Below are 27778 nucleotides of genomic sequence, written 5' to 3'. Positions count from 1 at the left end.
TGGACAGGGAGGCCTGGCGTGCTGAGACTCATGGAGTCGCAAAGAGTCGGACACGACTGAGCGACTGAACTGAACTGAATATGTAATTGCGTGTAGGCAGTTTTTTTAAGTCTTATTGCTATAGCCTAGCATAGGGATGGCAGTGTTGGACTGGGTTTTAGAAAATCTTATATTCAGATTTGACTGTCTTCTACTGGTAACTCAGTGTATTTGAGGAGGATCCCTCTATCTAGAAATATGTTGATATTCATTAGTATGTACTTCCTGTTTGAGTTCCGTAGACATACCTGCTTATAGGTGAGACACCAAACTTCATGGCTTTCGTAAGACATGAGATGTTTTCTTTTTCTCTGACATTTAAATGCAGTATAAGCAGAAAATGAAGTTTTAATGAAAGTTGTTGATAATATTTAGTTCCAGTGTTGTTTAGACTAATGAAAATACTATAATTTAGAAATCATGCATATTAATATAGGAAATCATTACTTGTCTCTCAATTGTTTGTTGAATTGTAGGTGGCAGAAAAGAAAGATATTAAAGAATATTTTGAATCAAACCTTTCTGAAGATATGACACATTTCAAGCTGCCTACCTATCGACGCTTATTAGAAGTAATTTTTAGATTCTTGACGCTGGTTGACTATATGTTTCAGGAACTCACCCGTCAACTAATGAATACTGCAGTCACACTACTTTTAGAATTATTTAATGGTTCTGCTAGAATGCCAGTTTCAGTGGAAAAAAAGAATGAAAATCTCATCAAGTAAATCATACTTTTTTAATTCTAAAAGGAATTTGTAATCATATTGTTGTAATATGTTGTCATTTACAATAATGTCAGCTGGAATTTGAAAATTCTCTTGTAGAAAATTGTGCTCAGTTTTTACAATTATCTGAACTTATTATCTCCTATTATTTTATTTAATATTATTTATAAAAACATGAGAAATTTCCCAAAATTTTCCCCAAGATTCTGCATAAGTCAAGTTGCCATATAAGTTGCAGGATACTCAGTGAAATTTGAAATTCAGATAAACAGTAAGTGATAGTCACTCAGTCATGTCTGACTCTTTGTGACCCCATGTACTGTAGCCTACCAGGCTCCTCTTTCCGTGGAATTCTCCAGGTAAGAATACTGGAATGGGTTGCCATTTCCTTCTCCAGGGGATCTTCCCGACCCAGGGATTGAACATGGGTCTCCTGCATTGCAGGCAGATTCTTTACCATCTGAGACACCAGGGAAGCCTACTATTAAAAGACATCTAAGTATAAAGACAGATCAACTTAAAAAATATCAGCAGATACATGCTTGATTTTATCTTATAATCTATAAACAATACATTAGAATATGTAATGAATCCATACACTTTTTCCAAAGGAATACCGAAGACAGAAATAGTAGTAAAGTTACAAATGACAGTCGTCAATCAGATGGAATAATTTAGATGAATTTTGTCTCTGTCAGAGACGGGGACTGGGCAAAGTGGCCAGGAAGGAAATACAATGTGCTTTTAACTTTGTATGAAAAATAATGTTCAGTTCCATGTTGCTGAACATAGTTCTGTTTTTGCTACATGTATCTTCTACAGATTACTGACTGAGTATAATTTTTAATAAAAGCATGTCCCAGTTATTATCTGTACTACAAATTATTGTTTATCTGAAATTGAAATTTTAACCAGTGTTCTGTATTTTTATTTGTGAAATTGGTTAATCCTTTGCCTAGTACGCAGTATTGTCAAAATTCAAAGCCAGCTCTTAAAGATAATTGAGAATGATTCTGGAAGGAGCCTCAGTGTTCAGTTGGAATTTGAGTTAATTTCAAGTAATATCTATTGAATACAGAATATTTGCATCTTCTATTTGAATACTATTATTTTAAAAAAAGAACATTTTTCTTATGTTTCACAACTAGATATATCTACTCTAATTTGTGAACATGGAATCTGAACCGAAATTTTGGAATACTTTTATGTCCATACTCTCTAATTTTAGCAACATCATTTTAGTCAAATAACATTACTTTGGCTATTCTGTGTCCCTTGAGTTTCCATAGTATTATAGAATAAGTTTGCAAATTTCTGCAAAAAAAAAAAAAAGTAAGCTGGAATTTTGATAGGGATTGCATTTGATAGGTAGATAAATATGAGGAGCATTGTATCTTTAAAGTTTTCCAATCTATGTACATGAAATATCTTTCCACTTATGTGAAAGTGTTAGTTGCTCAGTCATGTCCATGGACTGCATGGACTATATAGCTGGCCAGGCTCCTTTGTCCATGGGATTCTCGAGGCAAGAATACTGGAGTGGGTTGCCATTCCCTTCTTCAGGGGATCTTCCCAACCCAAGGATTGAACCTGGGTCTCTTGCACTACAGGCAGATTCTTTACCATCTGAGCCACCAGGGAAGCCTTTCCATTTATATAGGTATTGTTTAATTTCTTTCAACAATATGAATTTTATATTTGTTTTTTAAAACTTATTCTTGAGGATTTTATCCTTTTGATTCTATTGTAAATGGAATTGTTTTTTAAATTTCATTTTTGGATTGTTCAGGACCATAGTGAGATATCACTTCACACAAATTAGGGTGGGTATTATATTTTAAAAAAAGAAAAATAGTACCCACCCTAATTTATGTGAAGTGATATCTCACTATGGTCCTGATTTGTATTTCCCTGATGATTAGTGATGCTGAGCATCTCTTCATTGGCCATCTTATGTATCTTCTATGTGGGAATGTCTAGTTATTGATATAGTCTGCATATTAATGAGGTATAAGATTTTTAAAAGACTTTATTTTTCTTATCATTTCTTAACCTAGAATACATAAGGACAGCTTTGCTTTCACTGGAAAAATGACAAGTGATTATGATGAAATTGATAATTCAAACTTATATGCTTATCCTGTTCTAAAGTCAGAAGTAAAAACACAAGACAATGAGGTAAAATGGTCTTTGAAAAGTATAAGCCTAGATATTTAATGTAAAATGAAAAATAACTTTTGGAATTAAAACCGTGATTTATGATTGAAACTGAAACACACAGTCACAAACACACACATCTGCTCACACTGTAGAAAGCTATAATTACATTTGTTTCACTTGTTCGTGCATTACTGAGTGCTTATGATATACCAGGCATTAAACTAGGCACTGAAATACAGCAGTAATAAGAAGAAATTCCCTGACCTTTTGGAACTTCTGTTCTACTGAAGGAAACAGATAATGAAGTGATGAGTACTGTGAAAAAAAAATAAAGGAAGATAAGGGAATACAGAACAAATAACTGCTGTATGTATGTATACTATTTTACATGAAAGTAGTTAGGGAAGGCCATCCTGTCCAAAGTAGCATCTACCCCATTCTATTCCTATTACTGTATTCCTCTCTCTTTGCTTTTCTTCAGAGCACTTTTTGTGCTTGTGTTATTAACTTTAAAATGATACAAACAAAATATGAAATGGTTGACTGAGGAGGCCTTACAAATAGCTGAGAAAAGAAGAGACGCTAAAGGCAAAGGAGAAAAGGAAAGATATATGCAACTGAATGTAGAGTTCCAAAGAATAGCAAGGAGAGAGAAAACCTTCTTCAGTGATCAGTGCAAGGAAATAGAGGAAAACAATAGAATGGGGAAGGCTAGAGATCTCTTCAAGAAAATTAGTGATACCCAGGGAATATTTCATGCAAAGATGGGCACAATAAAGGACAGAAGTGGTATGGACCTAACAGAAGTAGAAGATATTAAGAAGAGGTGGCAACAATACACAGAAGAACTATACAAAAAAATATCTTCACGACCCAGATAATCACAATGGTGTGATCACTCAGCTAGAGCCAGACATCCTGGAATGTGAAGTAGCTAGTGGAGGTGATGGAATTCCAGTTGAGTTATTTCAAATCCTAAAAGATGATGCTGTAAAAGTGCGGCACTCAATATGCCAGCAAATTAGGAAAACTCAGCAGTGGCCACAGGACTAGAAAAGGTCAGTTTTCATTACAATCCCAAAGAATGGCAATGCCAAAGAATACTCAAACTACAACACAATTGCAGTCATCTCACACACTTGTAAAGTAATGCTCATAATTCTCCAAGCCAGACTTCAACAGTATGTGAACTGTGATCTTCCAGATGTTCAAACTGGTTTTAGAAAAGGCAGAGGAACCAGAGATCAAATTGCCAACATGTGTTGGATTATCAAAAAAAGCAAGAGAGTTCCAGAAAAACATCTACTTTTGCTTTATTGACTATGCCAAAACCTTTTACTGTGTGGACCACAAGAAACTGTGGAAAATTCTTAAAGAGAAGGGAAGACAAGACCACCTTACCTGCCTCCTGAGAAATCTGCATGCAGGTCAGGAAGCAACAGTTAGAACTGGACATGGAACAACAGACTGGTTCCAAATAGGGAAAAGAGTACATCAAGGCTATATATTGTCACCCTGCTTATTTAACTTATATGCAGAGTACATCATGAGAAACGCTGGGCTAGAAGAAGCACAAGCTGGAATCAAGATTGCCGGGAGAAATATCAATAACCTAAGATATGCAGATGACACCACCCTTATGGCCGAAAGTGAAGAGGAACTGAAGAGCCTGTTGATGAAAGTGAAAAAGGAGAGTGAAAAAGTTGGTTTAAAACTCAGCATTCAGAACACTAGGATCATGCTATCTCCTCCCATCACTTTATGGCAAATAGATGGAGAAACAATGGAAATAGTGAGAGACTTTCTTGTTTTGGGCTCCAAAATCACTGCAGATGGTGGCTGCAGCCATGAAATTAAAGGATGCTTGTTCCTTGGAAGAAAAGCTATGACCAACCTAGATAGCATATTGAAAAGCAGAGACATTACTTTGGCAACAAAGGTCTGTCTGGTCAAAGCTATGGTTTTTCCAGCAGTCATGTGTGGATGTGAGAGTTTGACTATAAAGAAAGCTGAGTGCTGAAGAATTGATGCTTTTGAACTGTGGTGCTGGAGAAGACTCTTGAGAGTCCCTTAAACTGCAAGAAGATCCAACCAGTCCATCCTAAAGGAAATCAGTCCTGAATAGTCATTAGAAGGACTGATGTTGAAGCTGAAACTCCAATACTTTGGCCACCTGATGGGAAGAACTGACTCACTGGAAAAGATTCTGATGCTGGGAAAGATTTAAAGCAGGAGGAGAAGGGGACGTCAAAGGAGGAGATGGATAGATGATATCACCGACTCAACGGACATAAGTTTGAGTAAGCTCTGGGAGTTGGTGAAGGACAGGAAAGCCTGATGTGCTCTAGTCCTTGGGGTCGCAAAGAGGTAGACACGACTGAGAAACTGAACTGAAGTGAACTATTTTACATGAAAGTAATTAAGAAAGGCCACCCTATCTAAAGTAGCAGCTACCCTCTTCTACTCCCATTACTATATTCCTCTCTCTTTGCTTTTTTCAGAGCACTTTTTTTTGCTTGTGTTATTAACTTTAAAGTGACACAGACCAAATATGAAAACATTGAAAGAATCCTAAAGAAGTTAAGAAATCTTTTCTTGCGTGAAGAATTATCACCCCTACCCACAGCATTATTTTCATAGGATTAAATTTTATATGGTAAACACATGCCCTATGTGGCACTGGTAGCATTTTTTTTATGAGCTAGCATGGTATAATACGTACTTTATATACTCTTTTAAAAATATTTTAGGTAGATTTTTGGGCTTCCCTGGTGGCTCAGACAGTAAAGAATCTGCTGCAATGCAGGAGACCCAGTTTTGTTTCCTGGGTTGGAAAGATCCTCTGGAGAGGGGAATGACTACCCATTCCAGTATTGTTGCCTGGAGAAGTCCATGGACAGAGAGGATCCTGTCGGTCTATAGTCCACTGGGTTGCAACGAGTTGGACACAAATGAGTGACTAAGCACAGCACAGCATGCTTTAAAGTATAACCAAGTAAATACCCAATGAAATGTCACCCAGACTTAAAAAGTCTTAAATATCTCCTTAAAATACATATATATTCCTTCTTGATGAAACAGGTTAATAACACATTCTACTTTTGATGGACATTTTGGCTGTTTTCAGTTTTTGTTTTATACATTCTTGTATATGTCCCTTCTACTTATTTATTACTAAGGAATGAAATCTCTGAGTATCTTTATTTTCAACTGTACTTAATAACACATAATTGTTTTCCAAAGTGCTTATACCAGTTTAAACAGTCTTTAGCAATTCCATAATCTTTTATAGCTCCATAGCCTCACCAACTTTCACCAGCACTTAATGTCTTTGCCAACTGGATAGGTTTGAAATGTCATTTTACTACGGTTTTCATTTTTATTTCCTTTTTAGTTGTTTGTGCATTTTTAAAAATTGGAGATTCATATTTAATCTTCCGTGTCTTTTGCCTATTAACCTGTATATTGTTTTTTAGAAGTTACATATGTATTCTATGTAATCTATGTTATATATATATGTGTGTATATATATATACATATATATGTAATCCTTCTACTGGAAAGCATGTTATTTTTATTCCATGTATAATGTATATTGATCAATTATTCATAATTTCAATATAATAGAATTTATCATTCCTTTCATTTATTTTGGTGTGTGAAATTATCTACCATCCTGGAGTCATAAAGCTATCCTCCTTTATTTTCTTATAAAACTTTTAATATTCTCTTAAAATTTTCTAGAAATATTTTTTGGTGTATGGTGTATGGTAGTGTTAGGTAGCTAGAATAGGAAAAAAGAGTCCAAAATGGCGGTGGCTAAAAGACATAGATGGGAGAAGCCCACGGAAATAGAACAAAGGAAGGTCCAAAGACTGGAGTGAGAGCCTCAGGTAAAACAAATAGCCCTCCTGGCTAGCCCAGTTTACAGAGGGCAGGCTCCAGGGGAGAAGAAAAAAACATAAAAAGAGGAGACAAAATTGAGCCAGGGGCTTCTCTTCAGTCTTTTGGGTTGGGCCGCCTTCAAGCCTGGAGGATGTATTTTCCTTTGCTTGCCAATAAAACTGAGCTATGACGCTGGTCTGGCCGGCGCTTCAAATTTTTGTTGCGGCCAGACAGAACTGAGGAAATTACACACTCCCCTGACAGTAGGATCTATTTTTATTTATTTCTATACAAGTAACCATTGCCCAAACACTATTTATTTATATCCTTTTCCTGCTCATCTGCAATGGCAGCTTTTTATCATTTATCACGTGTTTCTATGTATGTCTTCTGTTTGCAGACTGTGTTCTATTGCCTATTAGCCTATATTTTTGTTTCCTTGAAAATCTTGTGCTATATATATATATATTTTTTTTTTTGGTTAGATTTAACCCAAGTGCTTTATATCCCTAACCTGTACTCTGTGGGAATTATTTTATTAATAGTTGCTTCTACTTGTTCCTTTATACAGACTTAGGAATAGAAGTATTTCAAGATAAAAGCATATGTACTGTTTTAATTTTTCCTTAGGAATAACATTAAATCAACATTATCGACTTCTTAAAGCTATTTATATGCATTGCAGAATTTTTCTACAGACAAGGTTATACTAACTTCTGTTCTCTTAAAGACTGCCTTTTTAAGTGTGTCCTATTTTTTGCCTGTTATTGCCTATTGATAACTGAGACCTGGAATTAACTAGGCTTAATTTTATTTATGTTATTGCTCATAATATTGAATATTTTTCTCATGCTTATTAGCCTTTTTATTTCTCAGTTTTGATCTTTTGATGTCCTATCCCCATTTTTCTGATGAAGTTTTCTTTTTTCCTATTGAATTACAAAAACCATTTAAAAATATAGACCATAATCATTTGCCATACATCAGAAATACACATACTAATGTGTTGTTTGTTTTTTATTTTGTTAATAGTGATTTTAGTATAGAAATTTTTTTCTTTTGGTCAGACACCAATCATGGGTATAAAAAGTTCTAACATAAGTAGAGAGCATTATAGGATTAAATACACATAGAGTGAAGAAAATTTCTAAAATTTAGAGGACAGAGATATCTGAATTGAAGTTGCCAGCTTTACATGCTTTTATACTTGCCTTTTTTATTTAGCCCTCTCAGTAGAACTACCAGGTCAACATTCTGGATAGGGACATGGTGCGTATAGATCAGTGGAATAATTGCCAGGGAATATAAGTGTTATGTTAGAAATAATCTTTGGGTCACCTAGTCAAACAGACACTGACTCAAGAAATAGGAGCAGCATGAGTATAGAGGCAAGAATAAGAAAATATGATTAGAAAGGGATAATATTAAGTCATGTGGAGCAGAGGATTCTTGGTGTGAATAGCACAATGTAGAGTTGAACAGATTATGAGGAGCTACAAATTTCAGACTAAATAGTTTGAATTCTAGTCTGATTACCTGGGGCCATTGCCTTGGCCAAAATGAATATCTTCCAAAGAGGTGAATTTAACATTTCGGCATAATAGCAGTGCGTTGCTTTTTTTTGCCTTAGAGGTGGCCCAGCTGTAGATGGAGCTAAATCAAGGGACTTAACAGTCTCATAGTTTTATAGGCAGTGTCATCAGTAAGAGACAAAGCACCACAAATATTTGAAGGGAACAGATTAAACATGCTTGCCACTCAGATAGGCTATGTGGTAGCTAATGCAAACCACTCTGCTCTCTTTGAGCTGGGTCTCTTGGGAGCAGCTTTAAAAGTGTGACTTAAATAGAGTCACTGTGAGTGGGTCTGTACAGGCCAGGCTCTGAATATGTCATGTGGGAATCAGGCTGTTTTGTATCAGAGAATAGATGACAATGTGAGAGCCGGAGTGTTGCATTTAAAAAGGAGAGAACATTCAGTCCTTAAAGTGTTTAACATTATTTTTAACATTTCTTCAGAAATGAGTCTCTACTCCAAGATTGAAGATATTTGCATATTAGTTATGTGTTCTGAGTTCTGACATTTAGTACATATTGCATTTAGAAATAACAAAGAAAACTTACAAAGGCATGTGGCAAGGTAAATCATCTGGACCTGGAGCTCAGGTCATCTTTACAAGGTGTCATCCTTTGGTATGCCAAGTAGATATGGTTGCAGAATGACCTTTCACACTTCTCACCTGCACAGTTACCAAAATCCACAGAAGCTCAAGTTCATTATGTAAAATGATGTAGTATTTGCATATAACCTCCCTGATAGCTCAGTTGATAAAGAATCCACCTGCAATGCAGGAGACCCCGGTTTGATTCCTGGGTTGGGAAGATCCACTGGAGAAGGGAAAGGCTACCCACTCCAATATTCTGGCTTGGAGAATTCCATGGACTGTGTAGTTGGACAAAGAGTTGGACATGACTGAGCAACTTTCACTACACACATCCTTTGGTATACTTTAAATTATCTCTAGAGTATTTATAATACCTAATACAATGTAAATAGTTGTCAGCATGTGGCAAATACAAGTTTTGGTTTTTTGGAACTTTCTGGAATTAAAAAAAAAAATTTGTTCCTCAAATGATTGAATCTATGGATGTGGAACCCACAGACGAGGAGGGCTGACTGTATATGGTGTATGCACAAAGTAATGAACTTTCAAGATTCCTCCCAAATATTTACATATGTAAACGAGCTCTTGTTGCATCTTAAATAGCAATTATAACAAAACAAAGTCTTTAGTTTGGAAGCAGTGCTGAATTCTAATATTAGGACTAGATAGTCTTCAACAATCCATTTCAATCAAACCAAACCTCAGTGTATTATCAAACAATTATAATACATACCTACAGTGCTACTGAGAGGACTGAATAAGAAAGCATGTAAAGCAAAAGTCAGGGGTGCATGGTAGGTACACATCATACAACTTTTAGCATATTGCCTCATTGCAATGAATTATCACTGTTTTAACCTTCTATGAGATTTTCCCCTAATATGTCTAAATAAAGGACCTTAGCATAATGAATGAAAGAATAACAGAACTTATTTACTAAATAATGAGCTCCTTTTTATTCTACTGTCAGATTGCATGTTTGAAAAATGTTTACCATTAGCTTACTCGAGAAGTCAATTTAAAATGTTAGGTCATCTTTTTTGAGCACTTCTTACATGAAGGTGAATGTTCTTAGAATGGATTTCTCATCTTGTTCCATAGCCTTTATTCTTAATGCTTTTTGATCACTTTCCAAATTCATATTGCAGAGACAGAATACAAGCAGGCAGGTTGTAAAATCTGTCACCCCATTTATTTCCAGGCTTGACTCAAATGAACTGTCCAAGTAAATACTGCCTTCGTACATCACAACTCAGAAAAAGGAGGTGACATCGTCCCATCAATAGTTTGCAGCAAGTAGCTGACCTCTACCACAGTCTTCAAATACTTAGTCAGTTCAGTCGCTCAGTCGTGTCCAACTCTTGCGACCCCATGAATCGCAGCACGCCAGGCCTCCCTGTCCATCACAAACTCCTGGAGTTTACTCAAACTCATGCCCATCAAGTCGGTGATGCCATCCAGCCATCTCATCCTCTGTCGTCCCCTTCTCCTCCTGCCCCCAAGCCCTCCCAGCATCAGGGTCTTTTCCAATGAGTCAACTCTTCGCATGAGGTGGCCAAAGTATTGGAGTTTCAGCTTTAGCATCAGTCCTTCCAATGAACACCCAGGACTGATCTCTTTCAGGATGGACTGGTTGGATCTCCTTGCAGTCCAAGGGACTCTCAAGAGTCTTCTCCAACACCATAGTTCAAAAGCATCAGTTTTTCGGCACTCAGCTTTCTTCACAGTCCAACTTTCACATCCATACATGACCACTGGAAAAAACCATAGCCTTGACCAGATGGACCTTTGTTGGCAAAGTAATGTCTCTGCTTTTTAATATGCTATCTAAGTTGGTCATAACTTTCCTTCCAAGGAGTAAGCGTCTTTTAATTTCATGGCTGCAGTCATCATCTGCAGTGATTTTGGAGCCCCAAAAAATAAAATCTGACACTGTTTCTACTGTCTCCCCATCTATTTCCCATGGGGTGATGGGACCAGATGCCATGGTCTTAGTTTTCTGAATGTTAAGCTTTAAGACAACTTTTTCCCTCTCCTCTTTCACTTTCATCAAGAGGCTTTTTAGTTCCTCTTCACTTTCTGCCATAAGTGTGGTGTCATCTGCATATCTGAGGTTATTGATATTTCTCCCGGCAATCTTGATTCCAGCTTGTGCTTCTTCCAGCCCAGTGTTTCTCATGATGTACTCTGCGTATAAGTTAAATAAGCAGGGCGACAATAGACAGCCTTGATGTACTCCTTTTCCTATTTGGAACCAGTCTGTTGTCTCATGTCCAGTTCTAACTGTTGCTTCCTGACCAGCATACAGGTTTCTCAAGAGACAGGTCAGGTGGTCTGGTATTCCCATCTCTTTCAGAATTTTCCACAGTTTATTGTGATCTACACAGTCAAAGGCTTTGGCATAGTCAATAAAGCAGAAATAGATGTTTTTCTGAAACTCTCTTGCTTTTTCGATGATCCAGCAGAGGTTGGCAATTTGATCTCTGGTTCCTCTGCCTTTTCTAAAACCAGCTTGAACATCTGGAAGTTCTTGGTTCACGTATTGCTGAAGCCTGGCTTGGAGAATTTTGAGCATTACTTTACTAGCGTGTGAAGGACTATTTATCAATGAAAATGAAATTTAACTTTAAAGAACAGAGATCAAACACGATGACAAGTATCCATATAAGTATACCCCCCCAAATTGAGGGAGATATAAAAAATATAATCCCAGAAGTATTTCACATGGCAAAAACAGCTATTGAGGAAATCCTTAGCCCAACATATACTCTTAAAGGGTAATTTTTATGTGATTCACTAAGTTTTGAATCCCAAACTCCCAGTATCTACCTGGTTCATTGCTGGGACTATTGTAGTGAGTCAAAAAATATTTAGGAGAAGTAATTTGGATATATAGCTCTCTTTTTTTAATTGATGTCATTGTTTTAGAACCATAGATGCCTTAGGATTCTTTAGAAACATGGCATGTTGCACACATAGTCTGTTTTCAAAGTCCATAGAGTCTGTTTTCAAAGTCTCTGATAGGAACACATTATAACCAAGAGTTTGTTTAGAGTCTAACTTCAACCATAATGATTTTTAGATGCAGCAACAATATTACTATAGATTTTAATTAATATTCCCTGTTGTCATATTTACTACAGAATGCTAGATGTCACTATTGCTTGGTTGCTCCAGGATATAATCCAGATCTTCAAATATTTTGCATCTCAGGAGAACAAAATGTATTTCATTACTTATAAGTTTTTAATTACAAAACTCACTTCAGCATTGTTTTTAGCAGCTAGTTCATAATAAAGTCAACTTCACTTTCACTACTACAAGAATAGCTATAAGAACAATCATATCACCATTGACCATGGATGTTGAAAGAAGGAACTGAAGCCATGTGAAAAGAAAGCAGTCTTGGTGTAAGGAATTGTGAATCCACCTATACCCTTGATTAGCTTAGGAATTTGTCCAGGACATCCAACATCTTTTATTTTTCAACTTCAAAGCACATCTGACTGCTCTTATAAGAAAATAGATTGCCTTTTATTGTTCAGTCACTAAGTGATGTCCCACTCTGTGATCCCGTGGAATGCAGCACACCAGGCTTCCCTGCCCGTCACCATCTCCCAGAGTTTGCTCAAATTCGTGTCCTTTCAGTCAGTGATGCCATCCAACCATCTCATCCTCTGTCACCGTCTTCTCTTCCTGCCCTCAATGTTTCCCAGCATCAGAGTCTTTTCAAATGAGTCACTCTTCGCATTAGGTGTCAAAGTATTGGAGCTTCAGCATCATCCTTCCAATGAATATTCGGGGTTGATTTCCTTTAGGATTAACTGGTTCGATCTCCTTGCAGTCCAAGGAACTCTTAAGAGTCTTCTTCAGTACCACAATTCAAAAGCATCAGTTCTTCAGTGTTCAGCTTTCTTTATGGTCCAGCCATCACATCCATACATGACTACTGGAAAAACCATAGCTTTGACTATATGGACCTCTGTTGGCAAAGTGATCTGCCTGCTTTTTAATACGCCAAGTTTGCCATAGCTTTTCTTCCAAGGAGCAAGCATCTTTTAATTTCATGACTGCAGTCACTGTCTGCAGTGATTTTGGAGCCCAAGAAAATAAAGTCTGTCACTGTTTCCACTTTTTCCCCTTCTGTTTGCCATGAAATTTGTTACTGGATTCCATGATCTTTGTTTTTTGAATGTTGAATTTAAGCCAGCTTTTTCACTTTCCTCTTCCACCTTCATCAAGAGGCTCTTTAGTTCCTCTTCTCTTTCTGCCATTAAATTGGTATCTGCATGTCCAAGGTTGTTGATATTTCTCCCAGAAATCTTGATTCCAGCTTATGATTCGTCCATCTCAACATTTCACATGATACACTCTACATATAAGTTAAATAAGCAGGGTGACAATATACAGCCTTGACATAATCCTTTCCTAATTTGGAACCAGTCTGTTGTTTCATGTCCAGTTCTAACTGTAGCTTCTTGACTTGCATACAGGTTTCTCTGGAGGCAGGTAAGGTAGTTTGGTATTCCCATTTCTTGAAGAATTTTCCACAGTTTGTTGTGATCCACAGTCAAAAGTTTTGGCATAGTCAATGGAGCAAAAATAGATGTTTTGGGGGAATTCTCTTGCTTTCTCTATGATCGAGTAGGTGTTGGCAATTTGATCTCTGATTCCTCTGACTTTTCTAAATCCAGCTTGAACATCTGAAAGTTCTCAGTTCACATACTGCTGAAGCCTAGCTTGAAGGATTTTGAGCATAATCTTGCTAGCATGTGAAATGAGCACATTTGTACCGTAGTTTGAACACTCTTTGGCATCTTCTTTCTTTTGGATTTAAATGAAAACTGATCTTTTCCAGTCCTGTGGCCACTACTGAGTTTTTCAAATTTGGTAACATATTAAATACAGCACTTTCACAGCATTATCTTTTAGCATTTGAAATAGCTCAACTGGAATTCCATCACCTCCACTAGCTCCATAGTAGTGCTTCGTAAGGCTCACTTGACTTCGCATTCCAGAATCTCTGGCTCTAGGTGAGTGATCACACCATCATGGTTATTTGGGTCATAACGATCTTTTTTGTATAGTTCTTCTGTGTATTCTTGCCACTTCTTTTTTTTTTCTTTTCTTGCCACTTCTTAATCTCTTCTGTTTCTGTTAGGTCCATACCATTTCTGTCCTTTATTGTGCCCATCTTTGCATGAAATATTCCCTTGGGTATCTCCAGTTTTCTTGAAAAGATCTCTAGTCTTTCCCATTCTATTGTTTTCATTTATTTCTTTGCATTATTCACATAAAAAAGCTTTCTTATCTCTCTCTGCTTTTCTCTAGAACTCTGCATTCATTTGGGTATCTTTCCCTTTCTCCTTTGCCCTTCACTTCTCTTCTTTTCTCAGTTATTTGTAAGACCTCCTCAGATCTCATTACATATTAAAAATGGTTATGCTGCTGATGTTGCTAAGTCACTTCAGTCGTGTCTGACTCTGTGTCACCTCATAGATGGCAGCCCATCAGGCTCCTCTGTCCCTGGGATTCTCCAGGTAAGAACACTGCAGTGGGTTGCCATCTCCTTCTCCAGTGCAGGCATGCTAAGTTGCTTCAGTCGTGTCCGACTCTGTGCGACCCCATGGACAGCAGCCCTCCAGGCTCCTCTGTCCACAGGATTCTCCTGGCAAGAATACTGGAGTGGGCTAAAAATGGTTTTGAGATGAACACAATGTATTTTAAATGAATAACAACAATAGAAAATTTATATTGTTTACCGTGTTCATTGTTGCTTTTAAATATTATAATAGACTTTCTCTTTTCTTTTTTTGGTTATCTTGAGAAAGAGAATTTATGATAACAATGAGTCCTTAACTTCTATATTTCATGGTTTTTTAAAGGTGAAGATGATGAAATAGTACTTATGCATAGTTTAAAGACTACATTGTAATTAGCTAAATCAATATTTTGTATCTTGCATTTAAATGTATAGCTGAGTAAAAATGAGTCACAGATAGTTTGCTTTCATTTTTAATTATTTCATGCAAAGTTCTAAGAATATGTCCTGCTAACTGGTTTGATCTTAAAGATTTAGAGTATGGTATTTTTCATTATTTTAGAAATAGATATGCATTAATGTTTGTGTTTGTGTATATATTAAACATAGGGTATGAATGTCATATATGTTAACATGTGCATGAATGTGTTTATATATATGTCATTATTTTGAAAATGATTGAAAAATCTCTATGTATGTTTTACATCAACTGGATTTTGGTTTTTTTACCTTTTACTCTCTTTACCTATTTCTTCCACCCATCCCTTAGCCTCGATCTCTGGCAACCACCTGTCGGTTCCTTGTATCTACGAACTTAGAGTTTTTATTTAAGATTTCATGTATAAGAGAGATCATAAGATAACTTATCTTTTTCTCTCTGACTTACTTCTCTTAGCATAATGCCTTTGAAGTCCATCCATGTTAATACAGACAGCAAGATTTCCTTCTATCTTATGTATAAAATTTTTATATAATATTCCATTATTTATATATCTCCCATCTTATTTATCCATTCATCAATCTATGGACACAAGTTATTTCCATATCTTGGCTATTGTAAATAATTCTGCATGAATATGGAATGCATATATCTTTCCAAGTTGGTGCTTTCATTTTCTTCAGATAAATACCCAAAAGGAGAATTTCTAGATCATATGGTAGTACTGTTTTTAATTGTTTGAGAAACCTCTACATTGTTTTCCATAGTGTCTACACCAATTTAAATTCATACCAGTAATGCATAAGGCTTTCCTTTTCTCCACTCCCTAGAAACACTTGCTATTTCTTGTCTTTTTGGTAACAGTCATTCTAATAGGTGAGGTGATATCTCATTATGGTTTTGATTTGCATTTCCGTGATGATTAATGATACGGGGTATTTTTTTTTCATGTGCCTATTAGCCATCTGTATGTCTTTGGAAAAATATTTATTCAGATAATCTGCCCATTAAAAAAATCAAATTGTTTGTTGTTTTGCCATTGACTTGTATGAGTTATTTATATATTTTGGATATTAGCCCCGTATCAGCTATGTGATTTTAACATATTTTTCTCCCATTCAGTAGATTGCTTTTTCATTTTGTTGATGGTTTCCTTTGCTTTGCAGAAGCCTTTTAGTATTATGTAATCCCACTTATTTTTGTTTTTATTGCCTTATTTTGTGTCAGATTAAAAAATCATCACCAACACCATACAGGTGTTGAACTTAATACCTAAGTTTTCTTCCAGATGTTTTATGTTTTTGGATCTTATGTTCAAGTCTTTTATCCATTTTGAGTTAATTTTCAGTATGGTGTAAGACACTGGTCAAGTTTCATTGTTTTTCATGTGGCTCTCCAGTTTTCCCCAAACCCCTTATTGAAGAGACTCATCTTCTCCATTGACTTCCCTTGGTTTCTTTGTTGTTAGCTAATAGGCCCTATTGGAACAGGTTTATTTCTGGGCTCTCCATGCTGTCCCATTGGTCTTTGTGTCTCAAAGGTCCAGAGCAAGGCATGAATGCCCAATCTCACCACTTCTGTTCAACATAGTATTATAAGTCTTAGCTAGAGGATCAGTTTTTTAAAGAAATAGAAAGCTATGAGTACCAGGTCCAGATGTTTCACTTGTGAATTCAACCAAACATTTAAGGAAGAAATTGTACCAATTCTCTACAATCTCTTTCAGAGTCTGATCAAACAGAATACTTTCTAACTTATTTTATGAGCCCAGCATTACCCTAATACCAAAACATATAAACACACTGCAAGAAAAGAAAGCTATGGCCTAATAATTCTCATGAACATAGACATAAATATCATTTAAAAATTAGCAAATTAAATCTAACAATCAATAAAAAATTATATAAAGGTGGTATTTATCCCAGGTATTGAAGGCTCACTGAACATCCAAAGTCAATTAATGTAATCCATCACAGCAAAGGGCTAAAGAAGAAAAATCACATAATCATATCAATAGATAGAGAAAAACCATTTGGCAGAATTTAATACCCATTCATGATAAAAACTCTGAATAAACTAGAAATAGAAGTGACTTTCCTTACCTTGATTAAAAATATATAGAAAACATACAGCTAACTCTATGTGATCAATATATTGATCAATGCAAAGAAATAGAGGAAAACAATAGAATGGGAAAGGCTAGAGATCTCTTCAAGAAAATTAGAGATACCCAGGGAATATTTCATGCAAAGATGGGCACAATAAAGGACAGAAATTGTATGGACCTAACAGAAGCAGAAGTTATTAAGAAAATGTGGCAAGAATACACAGAAGAACCATACAAAAAAGATCTTCATGACCCATATAATCATGATGGTGTGATCACTCACCTTGAGCCAAACATCCTGGAATGTGAAGTCAAGTTGACCTTACAAACAAAGCTAGTGGAGGTGATGGAATTCCAGTTGAGCTATTTCAAATCTGAAAGATGATGCTGTGGAAGTGCAGCACTCAATATGTCAGCAAATTTGGAAAACTCAGCAGTGACCACAGGACTGGAAAAGGTCAGTTTTCATTCCAATCCCAAAGAAAGGCAATGCCAAACAATGCTCAGACTACTGCACAATTGCACTCATCTCACACGCTAGTAAAGTAATGCTCAAAATTCTCCATGCCAGTCTTCAACAGTATGTGAACTGTGAACTTCCAGATGTTCAAGCTGGATTTACAAAAGGCAGCGGAGCCAGAGATCAAACTGCCATCATCCACTGGATCATCAGAAAGGCAAGAGAGTTCCAGAAAAGCATCTGCTTTATTGACTATGCCAAAGCCTTTGACTGTGTGGACCACAATAAACTCTGGAAAATTCTTAAAGAGCTGGGAATACCAGATTACCTGACTTGCCTCCTGAGAAATCTGCATGCAGGTCAGGAAGCAACAGTTAGAACTGGACGTGAAACAACAGACTGGTTCCAAATAGGAAAAGGAGTATGTCAAGGCTGTATATTGTCACCCTGCTTATTTAACTTATATGCAGAGTACATCATGCAAAATGCCAGGCTGGATGAAGCATAAGCTGGAATAAATTTTACCAGGAGAAATATCAATAAGCTCATATGCAGATGACACCATCCTTAAGGCAGAAAGCAAAGAAGAGGTAAAGAGCCTCTCAATGAAAATGAAAGAGGAGAGTGAAAAGCTGGCTTAAAACTCAGCATTAAACAAGCTAAGGTCACACCATCTGGTCTCATCACTTAATGGCAAATAGATGGGGAAACAGTGAGAGACTTTATTTCTGGGGGCTGCAAAATCACTGCAGATGGTGACTTCAGCCATGAAATTAGAAGATGCTTGCCCCTTGGAAGAAAAGCTATGTCCAACCTAGCCAGCATATTAAAAAGCAGAGATATTGCTTTTTGCTGACAAAGGTCCATCAAAGCTGTGGTTTTTCCAGTAGTCATGTAAGGATGTGAGAGTTGAACTATAAAGAAAGCTGAGCGCCGAAGAATTGATGCTTTTGAATTGCATTTTGGAGAAGACTTTTGAGCCCCATGGACTGCAAGGAGATCCAACAAGTTCATCCTAAAGGAACTCAGTCCTGAATATTTATTGGAAGGACTGATGCTGAAGCTGAAACTCCAATGCTTTGGCCACCTGATGCGAAGAACTGACTCATTTGAAAAGACCCTGATGCTGGGAAAGATTGAAGGCAGGAGGAGAAGGGGACAACAGAGGATGAGATGGTTGTATGGCATCACCAGCTCTATGGACATGAGTTTAAGTGAGCTCCAGTATTTGGTGATGGACAGGGAAACCTGGCATGCTGCAGTCCATGGGGTCACAAAGAGTTGGACATGACTGAGCAACTGAACTGAACACTATGTTTAATGATAAGATTAAAGCTTTCTCATTAAGATCAGGAAAAAAGCATGTTCCCTCTCACCACTGCTTTTCAACATTGTACTGGAATTACTAGATAATTAATACAAGCAAAGGAAATAAGTTATGCATATTTATCTATATGCTATGTGCTAAGTCACTTCAGTCATGTCTGATTCGTTGTGACCCTATGGATTGTAGCCTTCCAGGATCCTCTGTCCATGGGATTTCCCAGGCAAGACTACTGGAGTGGGAGAGAACAAGATGGCGGAAGAGTCGGTGGATGTGGAGTACATCTCTTTCCATGGATACATCAGGAATACACCTTCAGACACAGAAGTGCATGCAGAACACCAGCTGAGAGCAGACAGGAGTACCTGACCAGTGTGAAGAATATATAGAACCGCACAAAGCTCGGTAAGACAAAGGAACTAGGGTAAAAGACAGGAGTGTTAGAAGGACTTGACCTGCCCTCTGTGGGTGGGGGAACTGAAGCAGGGGTCTGATCCCCACATTGGGGCAATTGTCTGAGTCAGAGGAGAAACTTTTAAGGCTGAGAGTGAAACAGCTGATCTGTGGCAGCCTAAATGCAATGAAAATCAGACAGTTTTTGCTACAGCCATATGTACCCCGGACAGGGATGTAAGTCCCCTAGAAAGCACAGCAGTTAGAAGCTGGAGTTTAGGGATTGTGGAGCAATCCCAGGGCGAGGGCTGCTGTTGACTGTGGAGAAACAGATAGAGGGGGTGTGAGGGAGGAGATTGTGGTGGGAAATGCCTGTGGAGGAAAGCCAGGCAGCCACGGAATCAAGGCAGTACTGCTGAATCACACGTAGGAGGTGGAGCCATCACCATAACCTCTCTCTCCCCACATGCCAGCATCAGCAGCTGAACAATAGGCTGGCCCATCAAGCGCCTGATGCACCCGAACTACAGGGTAAGACTCCACCCAGGGTGCTCCTTTAAGTAACTGATGTGCCAAACTACAGAGTAGGACCCCACCCAGGGTGCCCCTGTAAGTGCCTGATGTGCCAATTTATAGAGTAGGACCCCAGCTGGGGGCCCCTCTATGTGCATGATGCATGGAACAACAGAGAAGGACCCCAGGCAAGGGAGCCCTCTTAAGTGCCTGAGTGGGGGGAGCTATGGAGAAAGACTGGCCAAAGAGGCCTTCTGATCACCAACTACAGGAGGCTTGAAAAAAGATTGATAGGGCCATAACTCCTGTGGCAGAGGCAGTCCGTGTCCCTGCACACTTGGCGCTGCCAGGGTCCCCGCAGCCCAAGCAGCTGCTCCTCCTTCACAACCCTCACTGGGGCAGAGCTGCCACAGGCAAAAAAAGTCTTCGGTCTATGCATACGGGTCATATCTAACTCTTTGCGACCCTGTGGACTGTGGCCTCCTTGGCTTCTCTGTCAAGGGGGTTCTCCAGGTAAGAATACTGAAGTGTATTGTCCAATATTGATTGCCACACACTTCTAGAACACTATATTTCCTGCTACCCTAGCTGCCAACCCCGCGAGTACCTGGTGCTGCCATAATCCCTGCGACCCAAGCAGCTGCACCACCTCCACTGCACCTGACCCTCACTGGGGAAGACCCAAGCCCTCCAGGGAAGCCTCAGGAGCAAACCCCAGAGGTGGAAATAAAGCCACAATAGAAACCCAGGGGCAGTGTGTCTAAGGAAGAAGACTCAAAACCTTCCCACCAGCTGTACAAGCTGCAGATTAAATCCACTCGATCAACTAGGCAGACTCTGTGTCTATGGAATATATATGAGGATATTGAGAGCTCCCAAAAAAGAACACGCACTGGTTCTGAGGGCTGTGGAAATTAGAGGCAAGAAAACACCAGGAGTAGGACCAGATTAGAATCTGATCTGCCCCCACAGCAGGTCCAGAGACCAGTAGAGTGCTGGGGGGCATCTTAGGGAGGTGAGGTGGACTGTGACTCCCAGCGAGGGAAAGGACTTTGACAGCAGTGTCTCAAGAAAACATTTATCATTCTTTTTTTTTTTTCCCTTTTCTACACATCTTTTATTTGTTATTTGTGGTCTTTTTTTTTGGGGGGGGGGTGGTTTTGTCATACATTGACATGAATCAGCCATGGAGTTACTTGTATTCCCCATCCCGATCCCCCCTCCCACCTCCCTCTCCACCCCATTCCTCTGGGTCTTCCCAGTGCACCAGGCCCGAGCACTTGTCTCATGCATCCCACCTGGGCTGGTGATCTGTTTCACTATAGATAATATACATGCAGTTCTCTCAAAACACTGCACCCTCGCCTTCTCCCACAGAGTCCAAAAGCCTGTTCTATACATCTGTGTCTCTTTTTCTGTTTTGCATATAGGGTTATCATTACCATCTTTCTAAATTCCATATATATGTGTTAGTATGCTGTAATGTTCTTTATCTTTCTGGCTTACTTCACTCTGTATGAGGGGCTCCAGTTTCATCCATCTCATTAGGACTGATTCAAATGAATTCTTTTTAATGGCTGAGTAATATTCCATGGTGTATATGTACCACAGCTTCCTTATTCATTTGTCTGCTGATGGGCATCTAGGTTGCTTCCATGTCCTGGCTATTATAAACAGTGCTGCGATGAACATTGGGGTGCACGTGTCTCTTTCAGATCTGGTTTCCTCAGTGTGTATGCCCAGAAGTGGTATTGCTGGGTCATATGGCAGTTCTCTTTCCAGTTTTTTAAGGAATCTCCACACTGTTTTCCATAGTGGCTGTACTAGTTTGCATTCCCACCAACAGTGTAAGAGGGTTCCCTTTTCTCCACACCCTCTCCAGCATTTATTGCTTGTAGACTTTTGGATAGCAGCCATCCTGACTGGCGTGTAATGGTACCTCATTGTGGTTTTGATTTGCATTTCTCTAATAATGAGTGATGTTGAGCATCTTTTCATGTGTTTGTTAGCCATCTGTATGTCTTCTTTGGAGAAATGTTTGTTTAGTTCTTTGGCCCATTTTTTGATTGGGTCATTTATTTTTCTGGAATTGAGCTGCAGGAGTTGCTTGTATATTTTTGAGATTAATCCTTTGTCTGTTTCTTCATTTGCTATTATTTTCTCCCAATCTGAGGGCTGTCTTTTCACCTTGCTTATAGTTTCCTTTGTAGTGCAAAAGCTTTAAGTTTAATTAGGTCCCATTTGCTTATTTTTTGCTTTTATTTCCAAAATTCTGGGAGGTGGGTCATAGAGCATCCTGCTGTGGTTTATGTCAGAGAGTGTTTGCCTATGTTCTCCTCTAGGAGTTTTATAGTTTCTGGTCTTACATTTAGATCTTTAATCCATTTTGAGTTTATTTTTGTGTATGGTGTTAGAAAGTGTTCTAGTTTCATTCTTTTACAAGTGGTTGACCAGTTTTCCCAGCACCACTTGTTAAAGAGGTTGTCTTTTTTCCATTGTCGAAAGATAAGGTGTCCATAGGTACGTGGATTTATCTCTGGGCTTTCTATTTTGTTCCGTTGATCTATATTTCTGTCTTTGTGCCAGTACCATACTGTCTTGATGACTGTGGCTTTGTAGTAGAGTCTGAAGTCAGGCAGGTTGATTCCTCCAGTTCCATTCTTCTTTCTCAAGATTACTTTGGCTATTCCAGGTTTTTTGTGTTTCCATACAAATTGTGAAATTATTTGTTCTAGTTCTGTGAAAAATACCGTTGGTAGCTTGATAGGGATTGCACTGAATCTATAGATTGCTTTGGGTAGAATAGCCATTTTGACAATATTGATTCTTCCAATCCATGAACACGGTATATTTCTACATTTATCATTCTTATGTCTTGACTTGTGCTGTAGATTCTTTGGGATCTTTTTTCCCCCCTCTGTTGTAGTTGTCGATTTTATTGGCACTAATTAAGCTCTTGAGTTTTTATTTTTTTTTAGTCACACTTTTTATTGTTGTTATAAACCTCTGCCTCTATGTTGGGCTTTTGCATTTCTGTGGAGTTTTCCTTTTTTTTTTTTAACCTTTCTTCCTTTTTTTCTGTCTCTCTTTTAATTTAATTTTTAATTTTTTAAACCTATCATTATTCTTTCTACATTTATTCCTCTGTTTGCTCTTCCTACTGTTCTTTTCCCCTTGCAGTTAATCTTTCATATATATCTCTTCTTTATCTACTTCTATTTAACTTTGCATGTCTATTCTTTCATTTCTTTTCTTTACTTTCCTTTCCTCTCAACATATTTGTTAGTTTTGTTTTCATTGCTTTATTCCCCACTTGGCACCTTGCTTTAGTTTTGTTTTCCAGTTTGCGCTTCAGTTTGTTTTGTTCTTAACTGGTAGATATAATTTTTGGTTTCCTTTGTTCACTGGATCAATCTATTGTACTTTATTTTTGTTGGACTGTTTTGATTTTGCTTATGGTTATATATGTATATGTGTATATTATGTTATTTTAATTATTATTCGCCTGATTTTGTAGCTGCCATTTGTCTGGGGTTCATCTTTGGTTTCTCGTTTTGGGGTATTTGTTTTAATCTCACTTAATGCCATAACAAACCACTTGTGGAATCTTCATTCATGACCAGGGATCAAGCCCCAAACCCTTGGAGTGAGAACACTGACTCCAAGACCCTAGACTACCAGAGAACTAACCCTAGGGAGTATCAAATAGTGGGAACTCACACAAAAGAAACCACTTGAATACAAGACCAAGTATCACCTGACCACCAGTAGCACTCTGTGCAGGACGCCTCATCTAAACAACAAACAAAACAAAAATACAAAAAAAATCATCAGCAGACAGGATTACCACCTCACTCAGCCTTGACCATCAGAGGAAAATCAATCAATCAAACAAACAAACAAAAAAATCTCAGCACAAATCTCACCCTATACAAAGCTTACACAAACCACTGAACCAACCTTAGGAGGGCAGAAACCAAAAGGAAGAAAGATTTCAGCCTTGAGGCCTGGGAAAGGGAGACATCAAACACAATAAGTTAAAAAAAAAAAAATAATGAAAAGGCAGAGAAATGCTGCACAAATAAAGGAACAAACTAGAAACACAGAAGTCCAAATATATGAAGAGGAAATAGGCAAACTGCCTGAAAAAGAATTCAGAATAATGATAGTAAAGATCAAAAACCTTGAAAACAAAATGGGGAAAATGCAAGAATCAATTAACAAAGATCTAGAAGAATTAAAAAATAAGCATACAGAGACAAATAACACAGTTACTGAAATTAAAAATACTCTAGAAAGAATCAACAGAAGAACATCTGAAGCAGAAGAACGAATCAGTGAGCTGGAAGGTAAAATGGTGGAAATAACTTCTGAAGAGCAGAATAAAGTAAAAAGAATGAAAAGAACTGAGAATATTCTCAGAGACCTCTGGGACAATGTCAAAAGCACCAACATTCGAATCATAGGGGTCCTAGAAGAAGAAGAGAAAAAGAAAGCATATGAGAAAATTTTTGAAGAGATTATACTTGACAGTTTCCCCAACATGGAAAAAGAAATAGTCAACAAGTCCAAGAGATATAAAAAGTCCCTTACAGGATAAACCCAAGAAGAAACATGCCAAGACACATACTAATCAAACAAAGACTAAACACAAAGAAAGCATATTAAGAGCAGCAAGGGAAAAGCAACAAGTAACATAAAAGGGAAACCCCATATGCTTAACCACTGATCTTTCAGCAGAAACTCTGCAGGCCAGAAGGGAATGGCAGGATATATTTAAAGTACTGAAAGGGAAGAGTCTACAACCAAGCTCACAGTACCCAGCAAGGATCTCATTCTAAATTGATGGAGAAATAAAAATCTTTCAGATAAGCAAAAGTTAAGAAAATTCAGGAGGGGAGGAGCCAAGATGGCGGAGGAGTAGGAAGGGGAGACCACTTTCTCTCCTACAAATTCATCAAAAGAATAACTGAATGCAGAGCAAACTTCACAAAACAACTTCTGATCGCTAGCTGAGGTCATCAGGCGCCCAGAAAAGCAGACCATTGTCTTCAAAAGGAGGTAAGACAAAATATAAAAGATAAAAAGTGAGACAAAAGAGCTAAGGACGGAGACCCGTCCCGGGAAGGGAGTCTTAGGCGGCCTTGCTTGGGCTAGGGTCCGGGCCTGAGTGCCCTGAGGACAATCGGAGGGAGCTTCTGTGAGGTGCCAACTTGAACTGTGGGAGACCAAAAGAGAGAGAGAAAATTAACCGGCCGGAACACACTGCCGGCGTGCAGAACAAAGGGACGGAGAAAGTCCCGAGAAGAGCTCGCAGGCTGCGGACCGGCCCAGCCCCGCCGGAGGCAGGAGGCAGGGGGGAGGGGAAGGTCGCGGCGAGACACAGGGCGCAGGCACCCGACCGGCGCGGGCGGGGACTGGGGTTGGGGACGCGGAGGGCGGAAGGCGCGCGCACCCGGCTGGCACCAGCGGAAACTGAGACTAGGTCCGCGGAAGGGAGTGAGTGCGCCACACCTGGGGATAGTGCGCCCATCAAGCCCCTCGCTGCCTGGACCGCTCTGACGGGGAAGGCACAGAGAGCAGGCGCAGCTTTTCCTTCCGCGCTTTTGTGTAACACCCGAGGGCTGGAACCTCGCGCAGCGCGGGGCGCGCTCCATATAGAACAGCCGGGAGCCTGAGCCGCGCAGACGGAGAAAGCAGCGTCAGCCCCTCCCGGCAGCGCCAGCCCGCCCCCGCAGGGCCAGCCCCTCCCCGCAGCGTTAGCCCCGCCCCGCAGCGCCAGCCCATCCCCTCAGCGTCAGCCCCTCCCAGCAGCGCAACGGAACTAGCTACCTGAATAAGAGTCCACCTCCGCCCGCCTGTGTCAGGGCGGAAATGACGCTCTGAAGAGACCGGCAAACAGAACCCAAATAAAGGGAACCGCTTCAGAAGGGACTGGTGCAACAGATTAAAATCCCTGTAGAAAACACCGACTTCACCGGAAGGGCCCTGTAGATATCGAGAAGTGTAAGCTGGAACGAGGAGCTATCTGAAACTGAGCCGAACCCACACTGACCGCAACAGCTCCAGAGAAATTCCTAGATATATTTTTACTTTTTTTTATTCTAAGTAAGGAAAAAAAAAATTTTTTTTTCTTTTTATATTTTTTCTTTTTTATTTTTTCTCTTTTATTTTCCTTTAAAATTCCCTATTACTCCCCCATTACTCCTTAACTTTCATTTTCATAGATTTTTACGATTTTTTTAATTAGGGGAAAAAAAAATTTTTTTTCTTTCTTTCTTTTTTTTTTTTTGTTTTTATTTCTTTTTTCTTTTTCTTTTTTTTCTTTTTTCTTCTTTTTTTTCTTTCCGTTTTCTCTTTTATTTTCTATTTTTCTTTTTCTCTTATTTCTTTTAAAGTCCTCTAGTACTCCTCTACTACTCTTCATTTTCATCTTCACTACACTATAACCTTACAAAAAAAAAAAGAGAAGCCCTATCTTTAAACCAAAGATTATTCTCTCCAATCTTGACTCTCTGTTTTCTACCTCAGAACACCTCTATTTCCTCCTTTCCCCTTCTCTTCCCAATCCAATTCTGTGAATCCTTGTAGGTGTCTGAGATACGGAGAACACTGGGAACAGACAGCTGCGTAGATCTGTCTCTCTCCTCTTGAGTCCCCCTTTTTCTCCTCCTGCTCATCTCTATCTCCCTCCTCCCTTTTCTCCTGTTCATGTAATTCTGTGAACCTCTCTGGGTGTCCCTAACAGGGGAGAATCTTTTCGCCATTAACCTAGAAGTTTTATTATCAGTGCTGTATAGTTGGAGAAGTCCTGAGACTACAGGAAGAATAAAACTGAAATCCAGAGGCAGGAAACTTAAGCCCAAAACCTGAGAACACCAGAAAACTCCTGACTACATGGAACTTTAAGCAATAAGTGACCGTCCAAAAGCCTCCATACCTACACTGAAACCAACCACCACCCAAGAGCCAGTAAGTTTTAGAGCAAGACATACCACGCAAATTCTCCAGCAACACAGGAACATAGCCCCGAATGTCAACATACAGGCTGCCCAAGGTCACACCTAACACATAGACCCATCTCAAAACTCGTTACTGGGCACTCCATTGCTCTCCAAAGAGAAGAAATCAAGTTCCACGCACCAGAACACTGACGCAAGCTTCCCTAACCGGGAAACCTTGACAAGCCAATCGTCTAACCCCACCCACTGGGTAAATCCTCCACAATAAAAAGGAACCACAGACCTCCAGAATACAGAAAGTCCACTCCAGACACAGCAATCTAAACAAGATGAAAAGGCAAAGAAATACCCAACAGGTAAAGGAACATGAAAAATGCCCACCAAGTCAAACAAAAGAGGAGGAGATAGGGAATCTACCTGAAAAAGAATTTAGAATAATGATAATAAAAATGATCCAAAATCTTGAAAACAAAATGGAGTTACAGATAAATAGCCTGGAGACAAAGATTGAAAAGATACAAGAATTGTTTAATAAAGACCTAGAAGAAATAAAAAAGAGTCAATTAAAAATGAACAATGCAATGAATGAGATCAAAAACACTTTGGAGGGAAACAAGAGTAGAATAACGGAGGCAGAAGATAGGATAAGTGAGGTAGAAGATAAAATGGTGGAAATAAATGAAGCAGAGAGGAAAAAAGAAAAAAGGATCAAAAGAAATGAGGACAACCTCAGGGACCTCTGGGACAATGTGAAACGCCCCACATTCGAATCAGAGTCCCATAAGAAGAGCCAAAAGAAAGGCATGAAAAATACTCGAGGAGATAATAGCTGAAAACTTCCCTAAAATGGGGAAGGAAATAGCCACTCAAGTCCAAGAAACCCAGAGAGTCCCAAACAGGATAAACCCACGGCGAAACACCCCAAGACACATATTAATCAAACTAACAAAGATCAAACACAAAGAACAAATATTAAAAGCAGCAAGGGAAAAACAACAAATAACACACAAAGGGATTCCATAAGGATAACAGCTGATCTATCAATAGAAACCCTCCAGGCCA

General features: G+C 38.7%; 1 protein-coding gene across 1 annotated transcript in view; it reads left to right on the top strand.

The window, feature by feature from the left end:
* DNAH14 (dynein axonemal heavy chain 14) overlaps window positions 1–27778 on the top strand; it is a 394377-nt gene that overhangs the window by 60019 nt on the left and 306580 nt on the right. Inside the window, exons 9-10 of the mRNA XM_043484666.1 lie at window positions 516–763; window positions 2825–2945. Of these exons, the coding sequence (XP_043340601.1) occupies window positions 516–763; window positions 2825–2945 (369 nt within the window). The remainder of the gene's footprint in view (window positions 1–515; window positions 764–2824; window positions 2946–27778) is intronic.

Source organism: Cervus canadensis, chromosome 13, assembly GCF_019320065.1.
Source record: "Cervus canadensis isolate Bull #8, Minnesota chromosome 13, ASM1932006v1, whole genome shotgun sequence".
In the NCBI taxonomy this organism is placed as follows: domain Eukaryota; kingdom Metazoa; phylum Chordata; class Mammalia; order Artiodactyla; family Cervidae; genus Cervus; species Cervus canadensis.
The sequence above is the reverse complement of the archived record's forward strand: the minus strand, read 5'-3'. Positions and strand labels throughout refer to the sequence as shown.